Below are 17,241 nucleotides of genomic sequence, written 5' to 3'. Positions count from 1 at the left end.
CTCAGAGCCTGGAGCCTGTTTCCGATTCTGTGTCTCCCTCTCTCTCTGCCCCTACCCCGTTCATGCTCTGTCTCTCTCTGTTCCAAAAAATAAATAAACATTGAAAAAAAAAATTAAAAAAAAAAACAAAACAAAAAAACAGAACCTGAACCAGGCTCCAGGCTCTGAGCTTGTTTATGTCTATGTAAATAAAACACAATTTTATTGTCTCTTAGTGGACCACATGAAAAATGACACAATAAATTTTCACCAAACTTGGGGCCTATGTTTGGGATAGCCAAATTCAGGTGTAGGCTATGAAGGAAAGAATGTATTTTTGTTGTGGGGCTTGATGGAGAAACTTTAGGGGAGGAAAAATAATTTTCTCTCTACTCTTCTGAGTTCTTGGCTGAGACTCCCTGCTATAAAAAACAGATTAGCAAGAGAAAAACAAACAGAAGTTTTTAAAATATGTATACCTCATGCATACATGAGAGATACCCAGAAAAACTGAGTAACTCCCCAAGATAGCTCAAGCCACCTCCTTAAACACCATCTTAAGTTAAAAACAAAAGAAAGGTGTTGGGACAAAGGGAAGTTCAGTTGTGGGAGGTTGCCAAGAAAAGTAGAGTAAACAAGGGTTAGGTTTGTCATGCAGATTTAAGTCACTGTTTCCCTGTTGATAAGAGTGGAGTCTTAGAGCCATCCTTTTCTTCCTGGTACTGGGAGGGAGACACATTTACAAATGATTTCCTTTGTAAAACATAAATATCCCTTATGAAAGGGTCACTTCTATTCTTGTTTGCAGAGCTTCTTTCTCATCTGCTGTTTCTTAGAATGGTCAGCTCAGAATAATCTTTTTTCTGCTACCTTTCGTACCTCAAAGCGATGGGCAGACATCCTTGAGAACAACTGAAGTAAAAAGAGAGATCCATGACTGAAGTGGGGTGGAGGAGGAGACTTGTCAAGAGATATTATATGACACTAGATAGAAATCAGACATAATGGCTTCCATTTTTGTGTCCCCAGTCAAATGGCATGAGGACATCAACCTACTCATAGCTACTGATCTGCAATCAAATTGCTTTTCGTGTAGGCAACTCTATGAGGAATCCCAAGGGCATTTCTGCCCACAAAATGTTTACAGTGATGAAAACCTAGAATATCTACCGTCAAACACTTGGAAGGGAAGCCGGTATGAAGGAGAGGTAGAATTCTGTATGAGGCCATGGGCTGATTGATCCATCAATCAATCCATCCTTGCTTCTATCTCTGTAACTGTCTATCACCCACATAATTAGCTGCGTGAGTATTCCCATATTCTTCAGCCTCATGAGGCTATCTTTCCATTGAATATTTAAAAGAATGGCTGGAGCGCCTATGACAGGTATAGCAGGAGAGACTTTATGTTCCTTGATATCTCTGAGGTTTCTTACAATTTTTTAGCTGAATTAAAAACACTTGTATGTGTCCTCCCTTTTCTGTATGCTGCTTTAGCCCAATTTACAACACAGTCTCTTTCCCTTTTTTCACACAGTGTTCTCACATAATGTAGTTGTATGAATATAATTTACTTGGAATGACTGGGTGGCTCAGTCTGTTGAACGTCCTTTTCTTGATTTCGGCTCAGGTCATGATCTTAGAGTCGTGAGATGGAGCCCTGCTTAAGATTCTCTCTCTCTCTCTGCCCTTCTCCCCCCTCATGCTCTATCTCTCAAATAAATAAATAAATAAATAAATAAATAAATAAGCATGTGTTACAGACTTTTAAAAAATTGAATTTAAGATTTGGCATTAAAGCTTCTCACTGGCCAATTTCTTGTATTGGTCCTCCTGGCCTCTCACTTGTTGAAGGCCTTTCCCACCTTCTCCTCAATATTGTCATTTCCTTTAATCCTTCCTTAGTCTAGCCCATCAATAGTTCATATTTTTTCACATTAATTTTTTTTTATTTTATTTTAGAGAATGAGCAGGGGAAGGACAGAGGGGGGAGAGAGAGAGAGAGAGAGAGAGAGAGAGAGAGAGAGAGAGAGAGAATATCTCAAGCAGGCTCCATGCTTAGCATGGAGCTTGACATGGGGCTCAATCCCACCACTCTGGGATCATGACCTGAGCCCAAATCAAGAGTTGGATATGCAACCGACTGAGACACCCAAGCGCCGCTCTCCTGTTTTTTAGCAAAGCAATTAAATTCTCTGTCTGCCCATGTCTGTGGGCTTCCTCTTTTATACCCAGAGATGTTGTCAAGATACTGTCTTAAATCTTGCTGGTTCTCCTCCTAAGAGGAATTCTGTACTCAACACTTAACATAATAAAAAGCTTTCACATACCCATCTATATCCATGTATCTATTTATATTTTTATCCAGCTATCCATTTATTTAATCTATCTATCCCCTTGCCAATATCTACACATTTATCCATCCACCCAACTCTCAATCTTTCTGCTTTTCTCCATCCTGATTCCTCCATGACCCTCCAAAGACCCAGAGCACTCTTTATGGGAAGTTTCTTTCTCTAATTTTTTTAAAAAGAAACTTATGCTTTGCACAAATAACTATCAGCTGCCTTGAAATGACAAAGGAGAAATAGGTAAAAAGTGTATCTCTGGGAATAAATAATTATAATCTTTGTCTTGGGCAAAGGAAGAACAGGTAAGAACCAAGTTAGAATTAAGTGAACAAAACCAAGTGCATTGGGGCCATTCACTGAAGGAGCTTGGCCAGGAAGGACATAGTTGCATATGCCAAAAGTTGGGTGTTGGTAGAAATACACTCAAATGCAAACATACCACACACATTCAGAAGTACCTAATACTTTTTCTTGAGCTTAGTTTGAATGCAGCTGTACTCTCATTGTACTGATTATATCATGCAACTGATAAACATTATTTCTAAAAGTTGAATCCCTCAGCATATTCACAGAGATCCCATAACTGGAAGGATCACTGACAATACTACCACTATATGTGTGTGTGTGTGTGTGTGTATGTATATATATGTATATATAAAACTATATGTGGGTATAATATATATAGTGGTATATTTAGCAATTAATATTTATTATGTTATATATCAGGATTACTGTAGATTTGCTATATTTCTTACTTTTTTTTCTTAATTGTGTTAAATAGTTGAAAGTAACTTTGTAGCATTAGAAGCATAGCCCAAATTTGAAATAAATGCCATTGTTTAAAATGCTCCACCCCTACACTGACATGGCCAACTATTTATTTTCTTTTTCCCCTTAGGCAGGGAAAGTTATTCCTATTGGAGACAGAGTTGCAACCTGTTTGACTGAAAAACTTCCCAGGGTGAGCATTTTCAATATGGATTTTTGTGAGCATTAGACAACTCCCAACATTTCTTATGAAAGTTGTATAAGCTTAATGTGGTCAATTTTGATTATTTACTGTATTTTGAGTCCTTTTATTGATTTTATCCAAGGAAGTAAAAATTCAGGCTTAAAATTTCCAGCTCTACAAAAACTATTGAAAATACCGTTTATTTCTATAGAAAATAGTCATTTATGTTATGCTTTCTAACCTGAATACTTCCTGGTTGTTTTCTAATATAAATTTTAAAATATGATGTTTATTTCTATAAAACAAACACATGTTAGAAAGTTTCATTATTTGGGTCTATAGTTCCTCATGTACTTACTCTACGCATGCAATGAAGGGGGGGGTGTTCACTGATTGGTATAGATTAATCTTGCTAATATTTTCAAAACTACTTAGTTTCATTTTCTTGTCTCACTGTAGCTAATTACTCCTCCTGAGGCAAAAAAATTTTTCAACTATAGATATCCACCTGCTGGAGCTGAAAGAGTATTTTATGGCAGAGCAAATGATCCCCAAATCGCACCTTATTTGACACATGGAATAAGATCTAAAACTTCAATACCGGTAACGTCTTTTCCTTTTTTCCCTGTATGTTATTAACTTCCCAAAGTGAAATTGCACAAATGAGGTATTAATGAAATCATCAGTTCCAGTTTCCTTCCCTCTCATACTCTTGAGTAGTGAAAAAATCCAAGCAGCAACAGCCAAGACACAAGATATTAATGGTCTGAGCCACAAACTACACATTCTCCCCTCAGATAATTAAGAGCCAAGTTGCTCTCCATTCTCTCTGAGTAGAGAGAAATGCTGTTGGGCTTTGTTAGAACACAGAGAGGATGAAGGCTGGGTGATACCACGTTGAGGCACTACATAGTGCTTGTGTGTACTTTGCAGGGAGCAGGCTGAATGTTGACTGGGCAGTCCAGATTCAGAACACCTCATCTATATATCTGGAGAGAGCTTGTGGCAGCCTCGTGGCTCTTGTACTTGTCATGCCCACACTTCTAGACTCTGAGTCAAGTAACCACGGAGCTCTCTTCATAAACCTTAGAGCCTCCTTGAAGGTTCATGTGTAGGCATGGTTCAGCTTCATAGCTCCAATTCTGACAGTTCATTTGAAGATGAGCAAAGGCAAGGACAATGAAATGTTTTTCCATAATCATATTCTCTTCTTCCCAGTTATTGATTAGTTTCAGTTTTCAGATTTTTGCTTTTGGTTGTTGTTACATCTGTGCTTTATATGATTTCTTTAGGCAAAGGTATTGATAAATCCACAGCCCATTACAACATTTCAACAGAAAATTAAAGATAAAAAGGAATCAGTATATTTAAGCAATCAAAGGGCACCATTAGGAAAATCTCATGATCAAACGCCAGGATTACCTAAAGGTCTGGATGTACTCCATACGACATTTGGGACAGCAGTCGTCAGAGGTAATAAAAAAAAAAATGGTGGGGAGCTGGATGATAAAATGAGTCTTCTAAAAAAAAAGAAAGAAAAAGAATTCTTAGAAAATGGAATTGAATATCTTGTTGACATGGCATTTGGTGGTACAAATGATGATTCAGAATGAAAGATGGGATCATAGCAAGAAAATTAGTCTCAGACCCAGAATCCTTAGAGTTTATGTGTACCAAGCAGTAAAATTTCAGGTTTTGGAGGCAGATTCAGCGAGAGATGATATAAAAACAGGAGAGAGATTCAAGAAAGTTAATATTGGAGCCAGCTATGAAGTCTGCAATCCCATCTCTATGGACATCCATTTGTGTGTTTTATTTCCACCGATGCTTCTGATGTGCTCATAACTCTTAACTTTTTATGAAACAGACCACAGAACAAGTAAGTTTGACCAGTGCTGTGTACCACACTCCATCCGTGCAGATCCACAGTGTCAACCGTGTATCAACCAAATGTAGGCAGTGTGTAGAGCAGAACTTCACTCTTCTTTGGAGAGGAGTGGAGCACATCTTTCAACAAACAATAAGTTAAAATGGAATTGGTCACAGGTCATTGTTTCTTCTGAAGCCGCAACCTCCTGCCATGTTGTTGGGTGCTTTTCCTTACACCCATTTCACATTTATTCCCTCCTCTCCTTTTCAGGTCTCTTCTCCTCTTTCTCCAGGAATCTTACCACAGGAGACCTCAAATGACATTTTTCTTTATCCTGCAAAGAAGTTTGGTTCTCTTTGTTTTTCTGCACCCATTAAGGCTCTATCTCAGGAACCCTACCTTTGTTTTCACCCAAAGGGCCAATAGATTATTTTCCTTAGCATAGTAACACCCACTCTGGAAATAAATTATGCCTCTCTCTTGGGATGAAAAATCTGCAAAATCTACACTTCATCATGTCAGATCTAAAGTTAAAATTAGGCAAAATTTGAGGCTTGAAAAAAATGTATTTTAGGATAGATGATCTTTTTCCTTTATACTAGTATTTAAAAATTGTATTTATGTAGGCATGGCATTACAACATTATAATTACTATATCATAACTGCTATCTAGGATTACACCATTCAATGTGAAAGTACTGTCAAGGTATACCACATTTAAATACATAATAGAATGTTCTAAAATGTGCATATGTCTATTCATAGCTGTAATAATTCATCTAGGAGACAAAAAGTACTGCCTTACAGGATTATTCTGAGTTGACCTGCTTTCTGGTATTCTTCATTATTTGTGTATAGGCTGTGCCCTGTCTTTCTTGCTAAATCTTCATTTGTGTTCTCTCAGAGTGCCCATGTAGCCTATGCCATTGGCATACCTCATTTGTCATTTGTTCTAGTCAATTTAAATATGTTATAAATAGATGGAAATTACCTTAAACCTGATTTCATCAATTCTTCCTTTAGAATTATCTGCTACAGATGTAGTGAATCCACCAAAACCCTATGAAGAAGTATGTAAAGAAGGAAAAGAAGGACATGATCTGTATATTGTTTCTCACAATGATTATTATGTGGGTAAGTGCCCTCCAGTGTAAAATAGGCCTGAGCATATAGGATTCTCAGATTTGTGGAGAGGAATAAAGATTATGTGTATAAGGTTAAATGCCTGGCATATAATAAGTGATCAGTAAATAATAACTTATTAATCATAAGGGTATGACCCCTGATAGCTAGGTACACATATACTTATGCATTTTGTATATTAAATGTAGAAATGTATGTATTATTAAAAGGAAAAAAACATCTTAGAAAGGTTACATGGTAGTTTTAGGTTTAAAAAAATACTGTTCTTATTCAAAGGTCAGGATTATTTTAAGTACTTAGATTGGGTAATGGTCAAGTGCACAGTTTTTTGAATCAGATAGCACAGGTTCAAGTGCTAGCTTATCCATTTATGTCTCTAAATCTTGGATATTTTAATTATCCTACCATCGTCTATTCTAATCTCTTAAATGGAGGTGATAATATTGTGAGGATTAGGGGAGTGCCTGCAAAGTGCTTAGCATAGTGCCTGGAACATAGAAGGGGCTCAATTACTACTCCTACTCCTACTCCGACTTCAACTCCCACTCCTATTCCCACTCCTACTCCTACTATTATGATGTAATCTTGTCTGATGTAGCATATCACTAGAACTATTCTATAGCACAACTAAAAGGCATTAGATATTTAGAGTGCTGTGAAATACAGCTTAATTTGTTGGCATGTTGATGCTAAGTGGAATCTTGATGAAATTAATAGAAGACAGAATCAGACTCCGATATATGTCCCGAGAAAGCTGATGGATTATATGTGATTGATTCATGAACTCAGTCTTCATTAGCTAGAAGCAAGGCTTGCTCTTTACTGCAGCGCAAGGCCCCTCTCTCCCTTGATTTCTCTTATTTCTTTACTTTTTCTCCTCTACCACCCTCTCATACCATAGTCCCTCTCTGTGCTCTTCCTCCTAATTCTGTTGGTAGCTGGGCCTGTTTCCTATTCTCATTGCTCCACTGTCTGGAATCTGTCATTCTCTTCTTTCATGGCCAATCTCTGCTGATTCCCTACACTTTAACACATCCAGTCCTGAGATGATTTCTGCCTTCCCACTCTCACGCCACTGCTTCCCTCACTCGGTCGTGGGTACCCCTTCTACTTCCCTGGCTCTCTCCCTCCGTCCCTTTCTTCCTCTCCTCCCTCCAGTCCTCCCTCCTCTTATTCCTCCTTCCCTTTCCCCCTTTTTGTGAAAATACTTTATTCATTTTTTGAAAAAGCTGAGCATGTATTGCACAATAAAATCCAGCACTTTTAATTGTCGTCGAACATATATACATATATGGATGTACAACATAATACAGACAACTTGTAACTAGATACCTTATATATATTTAGCAATTAGAGGAAAATGAGCATAGATTTTTTTTTTTTGATATTTAGAAGAGCTCTAATGGACTATAAAATGACTGACATTACTTTCATTTGATGATTTAAAATTTTTTTTAATTTAATTTTTTTGAGGGGGGTGAGGTGGAGAAAGTGGGAGAGAGAGAGAGAGAGAGAGAGAGAGAGAGAGAAAGAAAGAGAGAGAGAATCTTAAGCAGGTTCCATACCCAGTGTGGAGCCCGAGGTGGAGCTTGATCTCAGGACCATGAGATTGTGACCTGAGTCGAAATTGAGAGTCAGATGCTTAACCAACCAAGCTACCTGGGTGCCCCCATGTGCTGTTTTTTATGGAAGTTTCATTGGCCTCTTGAAAAGGTGTAAAATCCAGGGTGCCTGGGTAACTCAGGATGGTTCGTGAGATTGAGCCCCATGTCGGGCTCTGTGCTGACAGCACAGAGCCTACTTGGGATTCTCTCTCTTCCTCTCTCTCTACCCCTTCCCTGATGGCAGATACACATACACTCTCTCTCTCAAAATAAATAAACATTAAAAAATAAAAAATATATAATAATTGTAGAGAATTTAAAAATCTCAAAAAATGGGGGGCACCTGGCTGGCTCAGTTGGTAGAACATGTGACACTTGATCTTGGGGTTTTGTTTGAGCCCCACACTGGGTATAGAGATTACTAAAAAAAAAATTAAATCTTTGGGGTGCCTGGCTGGCTTGATTGGAAAAACATGTGAATCTTGATCTCAGGGTCATGAGTTTGCACCCAACACTGGGGGGTACATATCGCATAAATAAATATTAAAACAAATACATACATACATACATACCTAAATATCTCAAAAAAATTGGAAGAGAAAGTAAATGTAACCTTGAAATCCCATTAGCCAGAGATAACTACAGTTTATATCTTGAACATCTTTTTAACCTGCATGCACTAAGCCATCTATCTTTAGTTAAACGGCGTAATATTCTCCATGCTTTTGGGGAACTTTAATGTATATACATTAAATATTTTTTATTTAAAATAATATGTCAAAAAAAAAAATGGAGTGTCTGGGTGGCTCAGTCAGTTAAGCATCTGACTTGATTTCAGCTCAGGTCATAATCTTATGGTTTATGAGTTTGAGCCCTGAGTCACGGAGCCCCTTAGGATTCTCTGTCTCCCTCTCTCTCTCCCCTTCCCTCATTTGCACACATGCACTCTCTCTCTCTTTCTCTCTCAAAAATAAATAAATATTTAAAAAATAATATGTGAAGGGCACCATTCAATAACAATAAATATATAACATCTTTCAAATACACTTAATTTTAGTCATTACTGTAATAATACATATTTCTTTTATAAAATACAAAGAAAATCTCCCACAATTCCCAGTCTTTCACAGATGATACTTTCATAGATGCTTTTTTTTGTGCATTCACATAGGAGTATATATGTGTGTTTTGTTTCCCCACTATATATGCTTTTTTCTACTTGCTTCCCCCCCATTTAATGTAACACTGTAGTTGTTTTTCCATATCAGTATCTATATTGTATTTTTCAGTATCACAAAATATATTGCTTATATATCTTTGTGAATGTGATGTTTTTAGGATATATTCCTAGATTTATGAACATTTGAAATATTAACTCTGAAAGCCAAAACATACACGAAAATAGGTGCCCCAGTTTGCCCGCACACCCATAGTGTATTAGAGTTTCCACTTCCCATCCTCCTTAACAGTGAGCATTGCCAATCTTCTTTATTTTTACCTGAGAGACAAATTATGATTTCACATTATTGTTTCTATTTACATTGTTTGGATTACTGGTGAGGCTGAATCTCCATCCTTTTTTTAACCTTTTAGCTGATCTCTAGTTTTATCTAGAAAGACTAACACCTTATCTAGAAGACTTTTATCTAGAAGACTAACACCACCTTATGACATGAAAAAAGTACAGTATTAGATGTTAATTATAAAAAGCTCCCTGTTGGGTTCTCAGGCTTCAGTTTCTAATATGAGATAAGTGAATACAATGAAATGGGAGGGTTGCGGTGTTCTGATGGTCTCATCAAATCAGCAAGTACAAAACACCAGGCTCTCAAATCTTAGCACAGTGGAAAGGGAATCTTGGGATCCCAAAGCACGGCAGTACCTCCCCTGATCTTCAAGATTTCTGCAACGTTAATGGGGCCTGGATTTTTCATCATTCATATATCTTTCTCCTACATCATTTCTGTACTTACTTTCCAGATATGAAGACAAGGGACTCTTGTTCCACCAGTCTCCCAGCTCACGTGGGAGGATGCTTGTCCTCCGTTGCCAAATCTGTGCAATCCTGGCACTGTTACAATTCCATTTGGTTCCCACTCTCATTTTCATTGTCAGTGAGAGCATAATGTGCTTCTTGCAAGATAAGGTTATTTGTGTTGCTTCCTCTTTTTTATCATAGGAGAAGCAAAGAACCGAAAGTATAACCCATCAAGTTTCCATAGGTTTAAGTTGTATGGGGTCCCAACACCACATTTTAATGATGGACGAACCATGGCAAAAACTTTATATTGGCTCCATGAACTACAAATGTAAGTTTAATTATATTGTATCCTGAAACAGGTGTTAAATATCATGGAACATGTACTTAAAGAATAGTATGTTGATTAAATTTATTTTTTGAAGAGGTGCAATGCATTGATATTGCTCAAACATAAAATTAATAGAAAAAGATATGCAGTGATATGTCTTCCAAACTTCCCAGTTCTCCCAGAGATAACCATGATACTATATGTGTGTGTGTATGTGTATCATTCTATGGTTATTTCATGCCTTTGCAAGCAAATCTGAAGACATATTTTTAATCTATAGAATCAACCCTATTCATGTTTCTTAAAGATGTGGGCTTTCATATCTCTATAAGATGGTCATATCATATATAACTGAATTGTTATTTATCATTCAGTTTTGTTTCATAGTTATTTGGGCACCTGAGTATCTGACTTAATTCTTGCAAACTGTGACCTTTTTATGCCTGAATTCTAGATAGGACTACTTGCCTAGAAAATTAAAATAAAGTTCCTTAATTTTTCATTTTCTGTGTTATGTTTTATATATAGGTTAACACTTAAGCCATGGGAGATTACTGATAATAATTCATATTTCCTTCTATGCTTAAATCATAAGATTGGAAATACTGATATAGTGGCTTGAATGGTGGCCCCTCAAAGAGACATTGTTCATATTCTAATTCCTAGAACCTATGAGTGTTACCTTATATGAGAAAAGGGTCTTTGGAAGTGCAATTAAGTTAAGGATCTTGAGATGAAGAGGTCATTTTTGGATTATCTGGGTGGTTCCTAAATCCAATGACAAGTGTCCTTATAAGGGAAGGCAGAGGGAGATTTGAGACAGAAGAGGACAAGACACATAGAGAAGAGGTGATGTGAAGATGGGGGAGATTGGAGTGATGTGGCCTCACGCCAAGAAAGGCCAAAGAATGATATTTGCCTCCAGATGTTGGAAGAGGCAATGAATAGATTCTCCCCTAGAGCCTTTGGAGAGAATGTAGCTTTGCTGACACCTTGGTTTCTAACTTTTGGCCTCCTGGAATTGTGGGAGAATGTTTTTGTCATTTAAGGCCACCAGTTTATGGGAATTTGTTACAGCAACCACAGGAACCCAGTACATCGTGCCTGTACTTCTGCACACCAGTTGTGGAAGTAGATTTGTTTTGCCCTCTGCCCTCTTTAAATTTTTTTTTTTTTTTTCAACGTTTATTTATTTTTGGGACAGAGAGAGACAGAGCATGAACGGGGGAGGGGCAGAGAGAGAGGGAGACACAGAATCGGAAACAGGCTCCAGGCTCTGAGCCATCAGCCCAGAGCCTGACGCGGGGCTCGAACTCACGGACGGCGAGATCGTGACCTGGCTGAAGTCGGACGCTTAACCGACTGCGCCACCCAGGCGCCCCAACCCTCTGCCCTCTTTAAAGGAGACACTGGCCATCCAAGTCTCCATGGGCCTCAGTGCGCATACAAAGTTTGCATGCCCACAGATACTCAACCTGCCTGGCTCATTCGTCTGTGTGGCCCCTGTGATAGCAGCTCCCTATGTTAGAGGCAAGGTGCTAAGTACTTTACATATTATTAATTTAATTTTTCCAACAACTCTTTGAGGTAGGTGTGTTATAATTTTTATCCTTTCAATTTCGCAGATGATGAATCTGTGGTACAAAGAAGTTAAATCGTGTACCCAATATCATGCAGCTAAAAAGTACTAGGGGTAGAAATGAAACCCAGGCAGCGTGGCTCCAGAGGCTGCCTCTAACCCTCACACCAGGTTTATAGGCACTGGACTCTGTGATCACAGGCCTGAAATACTGATTTCCATTCCTCGTCTACTTTTTTATTATGAGTTTCTGATACTTGAATTATTCAAAGCAATAATGGTAAAACATAAACCCAAAACAAATTCTTGTAATATTATATACTAGACCCATATGGAATAGTTTTCTTTAGAGTACAGAAGAAGAACCCATATAGCAAACATTTGTTAACTTGTTAATATTAAAGTAGTTAAACCATTATTTAAGGATTATTAAGGATTATAGATATATGAATTAAATATAGAAATTAATGCCTAAAGGGAGATAACAAAATGTGGTTTATCCATTTTTGAAAGCTTAAAAATGTAAAGCTGTTATCAATTTATAAAAGATCTAAAAATAAACACAACGGCAATGTGGTCCTTAAGAATGTCCTAGAGCAGAGCCTTTAGGTTATTAACAAGGACATATTTATCAATGATTTGGTGGGATAGTCATAGAAGTATACACTGAATACAACCAAAATGAATGCAGTGTTATGTGTCAATTATATCTAAATTAAAAAAGCAAACAAACAAACACTGAATTTGTAAAAGCAGGTAACGTGCAGGGATCGTTTTCCTCCAACTTGTCTCTACCCCCAAGGAGACATCATTGATGGAACAATGCTTTATTTGATCATATTTCTTGTATTTTGAAACTTAATTATTCAAAAGCAATAGAGAGATTCTTCATTGCTTTGGTTTGCTGGATTTTTAAAAGTTTATTTTAATATATAAATCAGAGAGAGAGGGGGTGAGAGTAGGGGAGGGGCAGAGAGAGGGAGAGAGAATCCCAAGCAAGCTCCACACTGTTAGTGCAGAGCCTGATGCCAGGGACTTGAACTCACAAACCATGAGATCATGACCTGAGCCAAAGTAGGACAGTTAACCAACTGAGGAACCCAGGTGCCCCTGGTTTGCTGGATTTTAAAAAGAACTCACCTCTTCATTCTACAGTGTGATGTCTATTATAATTTTGGAGTTAAGCATGTTTACAATTTAAGGTATCTCAGTTTTATACTTTAATATAAATTTGGTTTACACTCAGCTTTTAAGGGATGTATTTCCTCTGTAAAGCTACCTCTATCTATATTCTGTTTACGATCTTTGGTTTGAAGAATCAGAATTTTCAGATGATGGGAGTGTGTGTGTGTGTGTGTGTGTGTGTGTGTGTGTGTGCAAATTCACATGGAGGCCTTTATTCTGAGTTGTTTAGTGAATGCTGTGAGGTTGTGCAATGATGCTGAAGTTAAGGATATTCTGACAGACATGGCTGCTAACAGATACTTCATAGTTCTCCCAGAAACATAATCTAGGCACTTTTAGGGTGAAAGGAGTAAGCTCCGTGATTTATAATCCTTATCCACTTCATCCCTACATGTTCCTAATTATGCCCTTTGGAGGTGGTTTTTAGAATGTCAACCTTATTTGTTCAAATTATGGCCCTTAAACTGCCATTGATTTATTCTGACTTTACCCATATTGTTCTTTTTTCCCCCTTTTTGAACCAAGGGGAAGTTAATGGAGATATAAGAGATGAATTACTTTATATTTCATCTATTGTTTCTCCACAGAGTGTCACTCTTCTCCAGAAATTTATACGACTCGGTGTTTCTATAGTACAGGAAACAGTTTTAAAAGCAAATGGAGTTTAAGAATTTAATGTTTATTGTTTTTAGTCTTAGCAAAACAATAACTTATTAATTTTAATGTTATTAAATAGTAGTGTTATACTTTACAGTTCTCAAAAGAAACCTTGTTCATTTAATCACAGTGATAGAAGTAATGAAATTATATTACAGAAAATTGGCAAAATAAAATCACCCATAATCCTGTCATCAAAATTCAACCATTATTATCTTTTTAATGTATTTCTTTCTAGTGTAGCTTCCTGTATAAATGGTGACATAGCTTTAATCACCATGCAATCCTATTTTATACCCTGCTTTCTCACTTAACATAAAATAATTTTATATTGCTGTATATTCTTAATAACCAACATCTAAAATGCATGCAGAGTGTATTCTTGTTATTGTGACATAATTTAATCACCCTCCATGACTAAACATTTATCTCCTTTTCTTTCATTTGTAGTCAATGAGCTACAAATATATATATACATATATATGTGTATATATATATATGTATACATACATATGTATATATATATAAAACTTTCCCACATTTTAAGTTGTTATGTGGATTATCTTCTTATGATTGGCTCCCAGATATAGATAAAAGGGAATGACCATTTTTATGCTTTTTGGGTCATATTACCAAATTATTTCCAAAAAGATTACAGTAATTTGCATTTACCAAGTGTTTTACTGCAAGTTGTACCAATGTTAGGTATTCTGTCTGTCTGTCTCTATATTTGCTTATGTACTATGTTAAAAGTGCCACTTTGTTATTCTTTTATTATACATTTGTTACTAGAGAGTATCATAATTTCTCCATATATTTGCTTACTAGATGTGAGTTATCTATTTATATTCTTTGGTTATTTATTTGTTGCTTAAACTTAGAAATTTTAGGAGTTGCATTTGTGATAATGATATTAACACCTTTGTTGTATTTACTGAAAAAAATGTTAAATCTGCTTGTCTTATTCTTTACACAAAATTTTATATTCTACTATAAACTTATCTTTCTAATAGAATATAAATGATAGAAGAATGAACATATACAGATTTTTTTAGCATACAGCTTTTTTTTGAAACTGGATGTATGTTTTGATGACTCAAATGATACTATGGTATTCCTCACCATATGTGTATTTGGCAACCAAGAATACTTAGGTTGACAATTTTCTAATTTTATAGGAAAAGAGGAGCTAAGGTTGTATCTAAGAGAGTTGATGATTTCAAAGAAAAGTTTCAACATCAACTTGGAAGAGTTTTAGATCCGTAAGTTAATAATTAACTTTGAATTGATAGTGTCTTTAGATGGAATTTAAACAGTGCTCTTATGGTAAATGTTGGTTTGTTTTCTGTTAGGTGCTATCCGTTAATTTAAAAAGTCATCTTTCGTATTAATCAGGGAACTCTACTCTACTCCGTAGAGCCTGGGGTTTAAGGAAAGTGCTGAGTCCTCTGAAATGAAGAGGGCATTCGGAGAAAAGGGAGGGAGAATTTTGTGGAAAGCTTTATTTCTGGGATATTAGAAATTTAATTTATCATGTTACATTTTCTCTCTCTCTTCCCTGTGTCTGTCTGTCTGTCTGTTTGTCTCTACTTCCGTATTCTGCTTTGAGTATGTTCTTAATTTTCTTCTTAACTCTGGGCTTCTGAAGGCCAGGGAAAGCATATATAGCCATTGCTAATGCAAGCGGGAGGTTGGACAGAAGATCTTTTGGAGAACTTCTGTTTGATCTTCATAGTTTGGTTATAGGAGAAATATAGGCTATTAAAAACATATGGCAAGTGTATTCTAAATTCCAGAGATGCCATGTGCTGAGTGTTTTAACTAAAGGATTTGTTTTCTTTGATAGCATTGCAGAAACAATGAATGTTCCCCCAGACCACACGTTTGGATCTTGTCTCCGTGCCGAGGAGTATGGTAAATATACAAACTTTCCCCTTAAAAAACAAACAGCAACATCCCCACAAAGTTATGCTGTTAAATTCACCATCTCCTTCCCTCAGAGCTTCTAATTTTAAAGGCTTAAAACATTACATTAACATTAATGAGAACAATTTGTAGCACAGGAGAGAAAAAAATGTTCATATTACGTTTGAAATATGTACAGTTTAAAGCCTTTGTGAATGAATACCTTAAGTGTAGTCAAGGCTCAGAACTTTATTTAGAAAATAAATATGGCCTGTATTAAATACGCGAAAGTTGAGCGAAGCAGCTTTTTGGTGAATTCAAACGTTGGACGAAGCTCTTGTCACTCAATGTGGTGTGCAGACTGGCAATGTTGGTGTCCCCTGAGAGTTTCTAAGCCATACAGAGTCCCAGGCTCCACCCCAGACCTACTGAATCTGAAACTGCATTTTGAAATATTCCCAGATGAATTGTAGGCACATTCAAGTTTGAGAAACCACTCTACTCTACAATCACATAATTAAGAACCACTCTCTTCCCACCAGCCAATCGATTAATCCATAAAGTGGCAGAAGAAACTTGCCAGGATTTTGTCTTTCTTTCTGAGCCATCTGTACGGTAGATATCCAAAGGCAAGACTAGGCTAAAGCTTGTCAGGATTAGGCCGTGTATCAGTGGTTTTCAAAGAGTCTGCAGTCTACCTGCATTAAAATCACCCAGGGAATTTATGAAATATGCAGGTTCCTGGAACCTGTGCCCAGATGTGCTGATCAAGCAGGCTCTTATGTACGCTTAAACTCAAGTTGAAGAACGGCTGTTGAAAAGGCTTTAGCTAAAGCCCACTCACTGACAAATAAGATGTATATTTATTGAGCTTATGCAATAGTGTTTTCGACCAACATTAATCACATTAATTAGGAGATTGTATTTTGGGTCTGTTTTTTAGATGAATTGTTGCATGTTTAATGTATGCCTAACTGTCTTAGAGGCTCTTCTTACCTGTAAGAGTGGTTAAGAGATGATTTAGGAAATGCATCAATGAGCCTGAAAAGTAAATAGGTAATCATGGTAAATTCTGCTTACTCGAGGGTAGGCTTCATGCTGGTGGGTGCTTCATCTTGCTATCTGTTGGATCCCCGGGGTCTAGCATACAGTACATTTTTCACAAATATTTATAGCATGAATTGGTGAATCCAACACATAGTTTATCATTTTGACAGTTTGACAGCACTGACAAATTTCCTAATAGTTGATCGAAGTTATCCTTACAAATTGAATAAGATAGTGTTACAAAATGAAAAGGAAGAACACTGACATTAATAATTTTAAAAAGATGTAAGTATCAGTACCAGCATTGGTGCTGCATAGTTGAACTGTGAAAGGGGACTGATAAGTCCTCTCTGGACTTTTTCTGGAGTTTATGGATGGAGACAGATTAACTGTAGGTTCTCACCTTTTGTGATCATTGTTGGGGTCAACGAATAGCATTTATTCTGCAGAAAGCTCCTGCTTCTAGGGACTTACTGATTTCTTTACTGGGCCTGAATTTCTCCTTTACACTTACTTATGGAAATAAAGGCAGCTGTGCAAAGAATGTCTCATCCTTAAGGCCTGGAGTTACTGGGTATGTTAAGATGCCTCCAGGAAGTGCGTAAGGGTTGTGCCCAGCTCTGAGTATGCACCAGAACCAAGACCAGTGGACAGTGCTGC

The 17,241-nt window shown here is 36.9% G+C and overlaps 1 protein-coding gene across 2 annotated transcripts in view; it reads left to right on the top strand.

Annotated features, from left to right (window-relative positions):
- Nucleotides 1-17,241, top strand: part of EFHB (EF-hand domain family member B) — a 50,961-nt gene that overhangs the window by 16,675 nt on the left and 17,045 nt on the right. The window contains exons 2-8 of one of the 2 annotated variants that reach the window (XM_045503753.1): nucleotides 3,229-3,291; nucleotides 3,742-3,885; nucleotides 4,575-4,755; nucleotides 6,176-6,286; nucleotides 10,079-10,208; nucleotides 14,808-14,891; nucleotides 15,476-15,543. In XM_045503753.1, coding sequence (XP_045359709.1) covers nucleotides 3,229-3,291; nucleotides 3,742-3,885; nucleotides 4,575-4,755; nucleotides 6,176-6,286; nucleotides 10,079-10,208; nucleotides 14,808-14,891; nucleotides 15,476-15,543 — 781 coding nt within the window. The remainder of the gene's footprint in view (nucleotides 1-3,228; nucleotides 3,292-3,741; nucleotides 3,886-4,574; nucleotides 4,756-6,175; nucleotides 6,287-10,078; nucleotides 10,209-14,807; nucleotides 14,892-15,475; nucleotides 15,544-17,241) is intronic. The other variant, XM_045503754.1, reaches the window with a different exon arrangement.

This window comes from Leopardus geoffroyi, chromosome C2, assembly GCF_018350155.1.
Source record: "Leopardus geoffroyi isolate Oge1 chromosome C2, O.geoffroyi_Oge1_pat1.0, whole genome shotgun sequence".
Classification (NCBI taxonomy): Eukaryota; Metazoa; Chordata; class Mammalia; order Carnivora; family Felidae; genus Leopardus; species Leopardus geoffroyi.
Note: the sequence above shows the minus strand (reverse complement) of the source record. Positions and strands in the feature narration are given on the sequence as shown.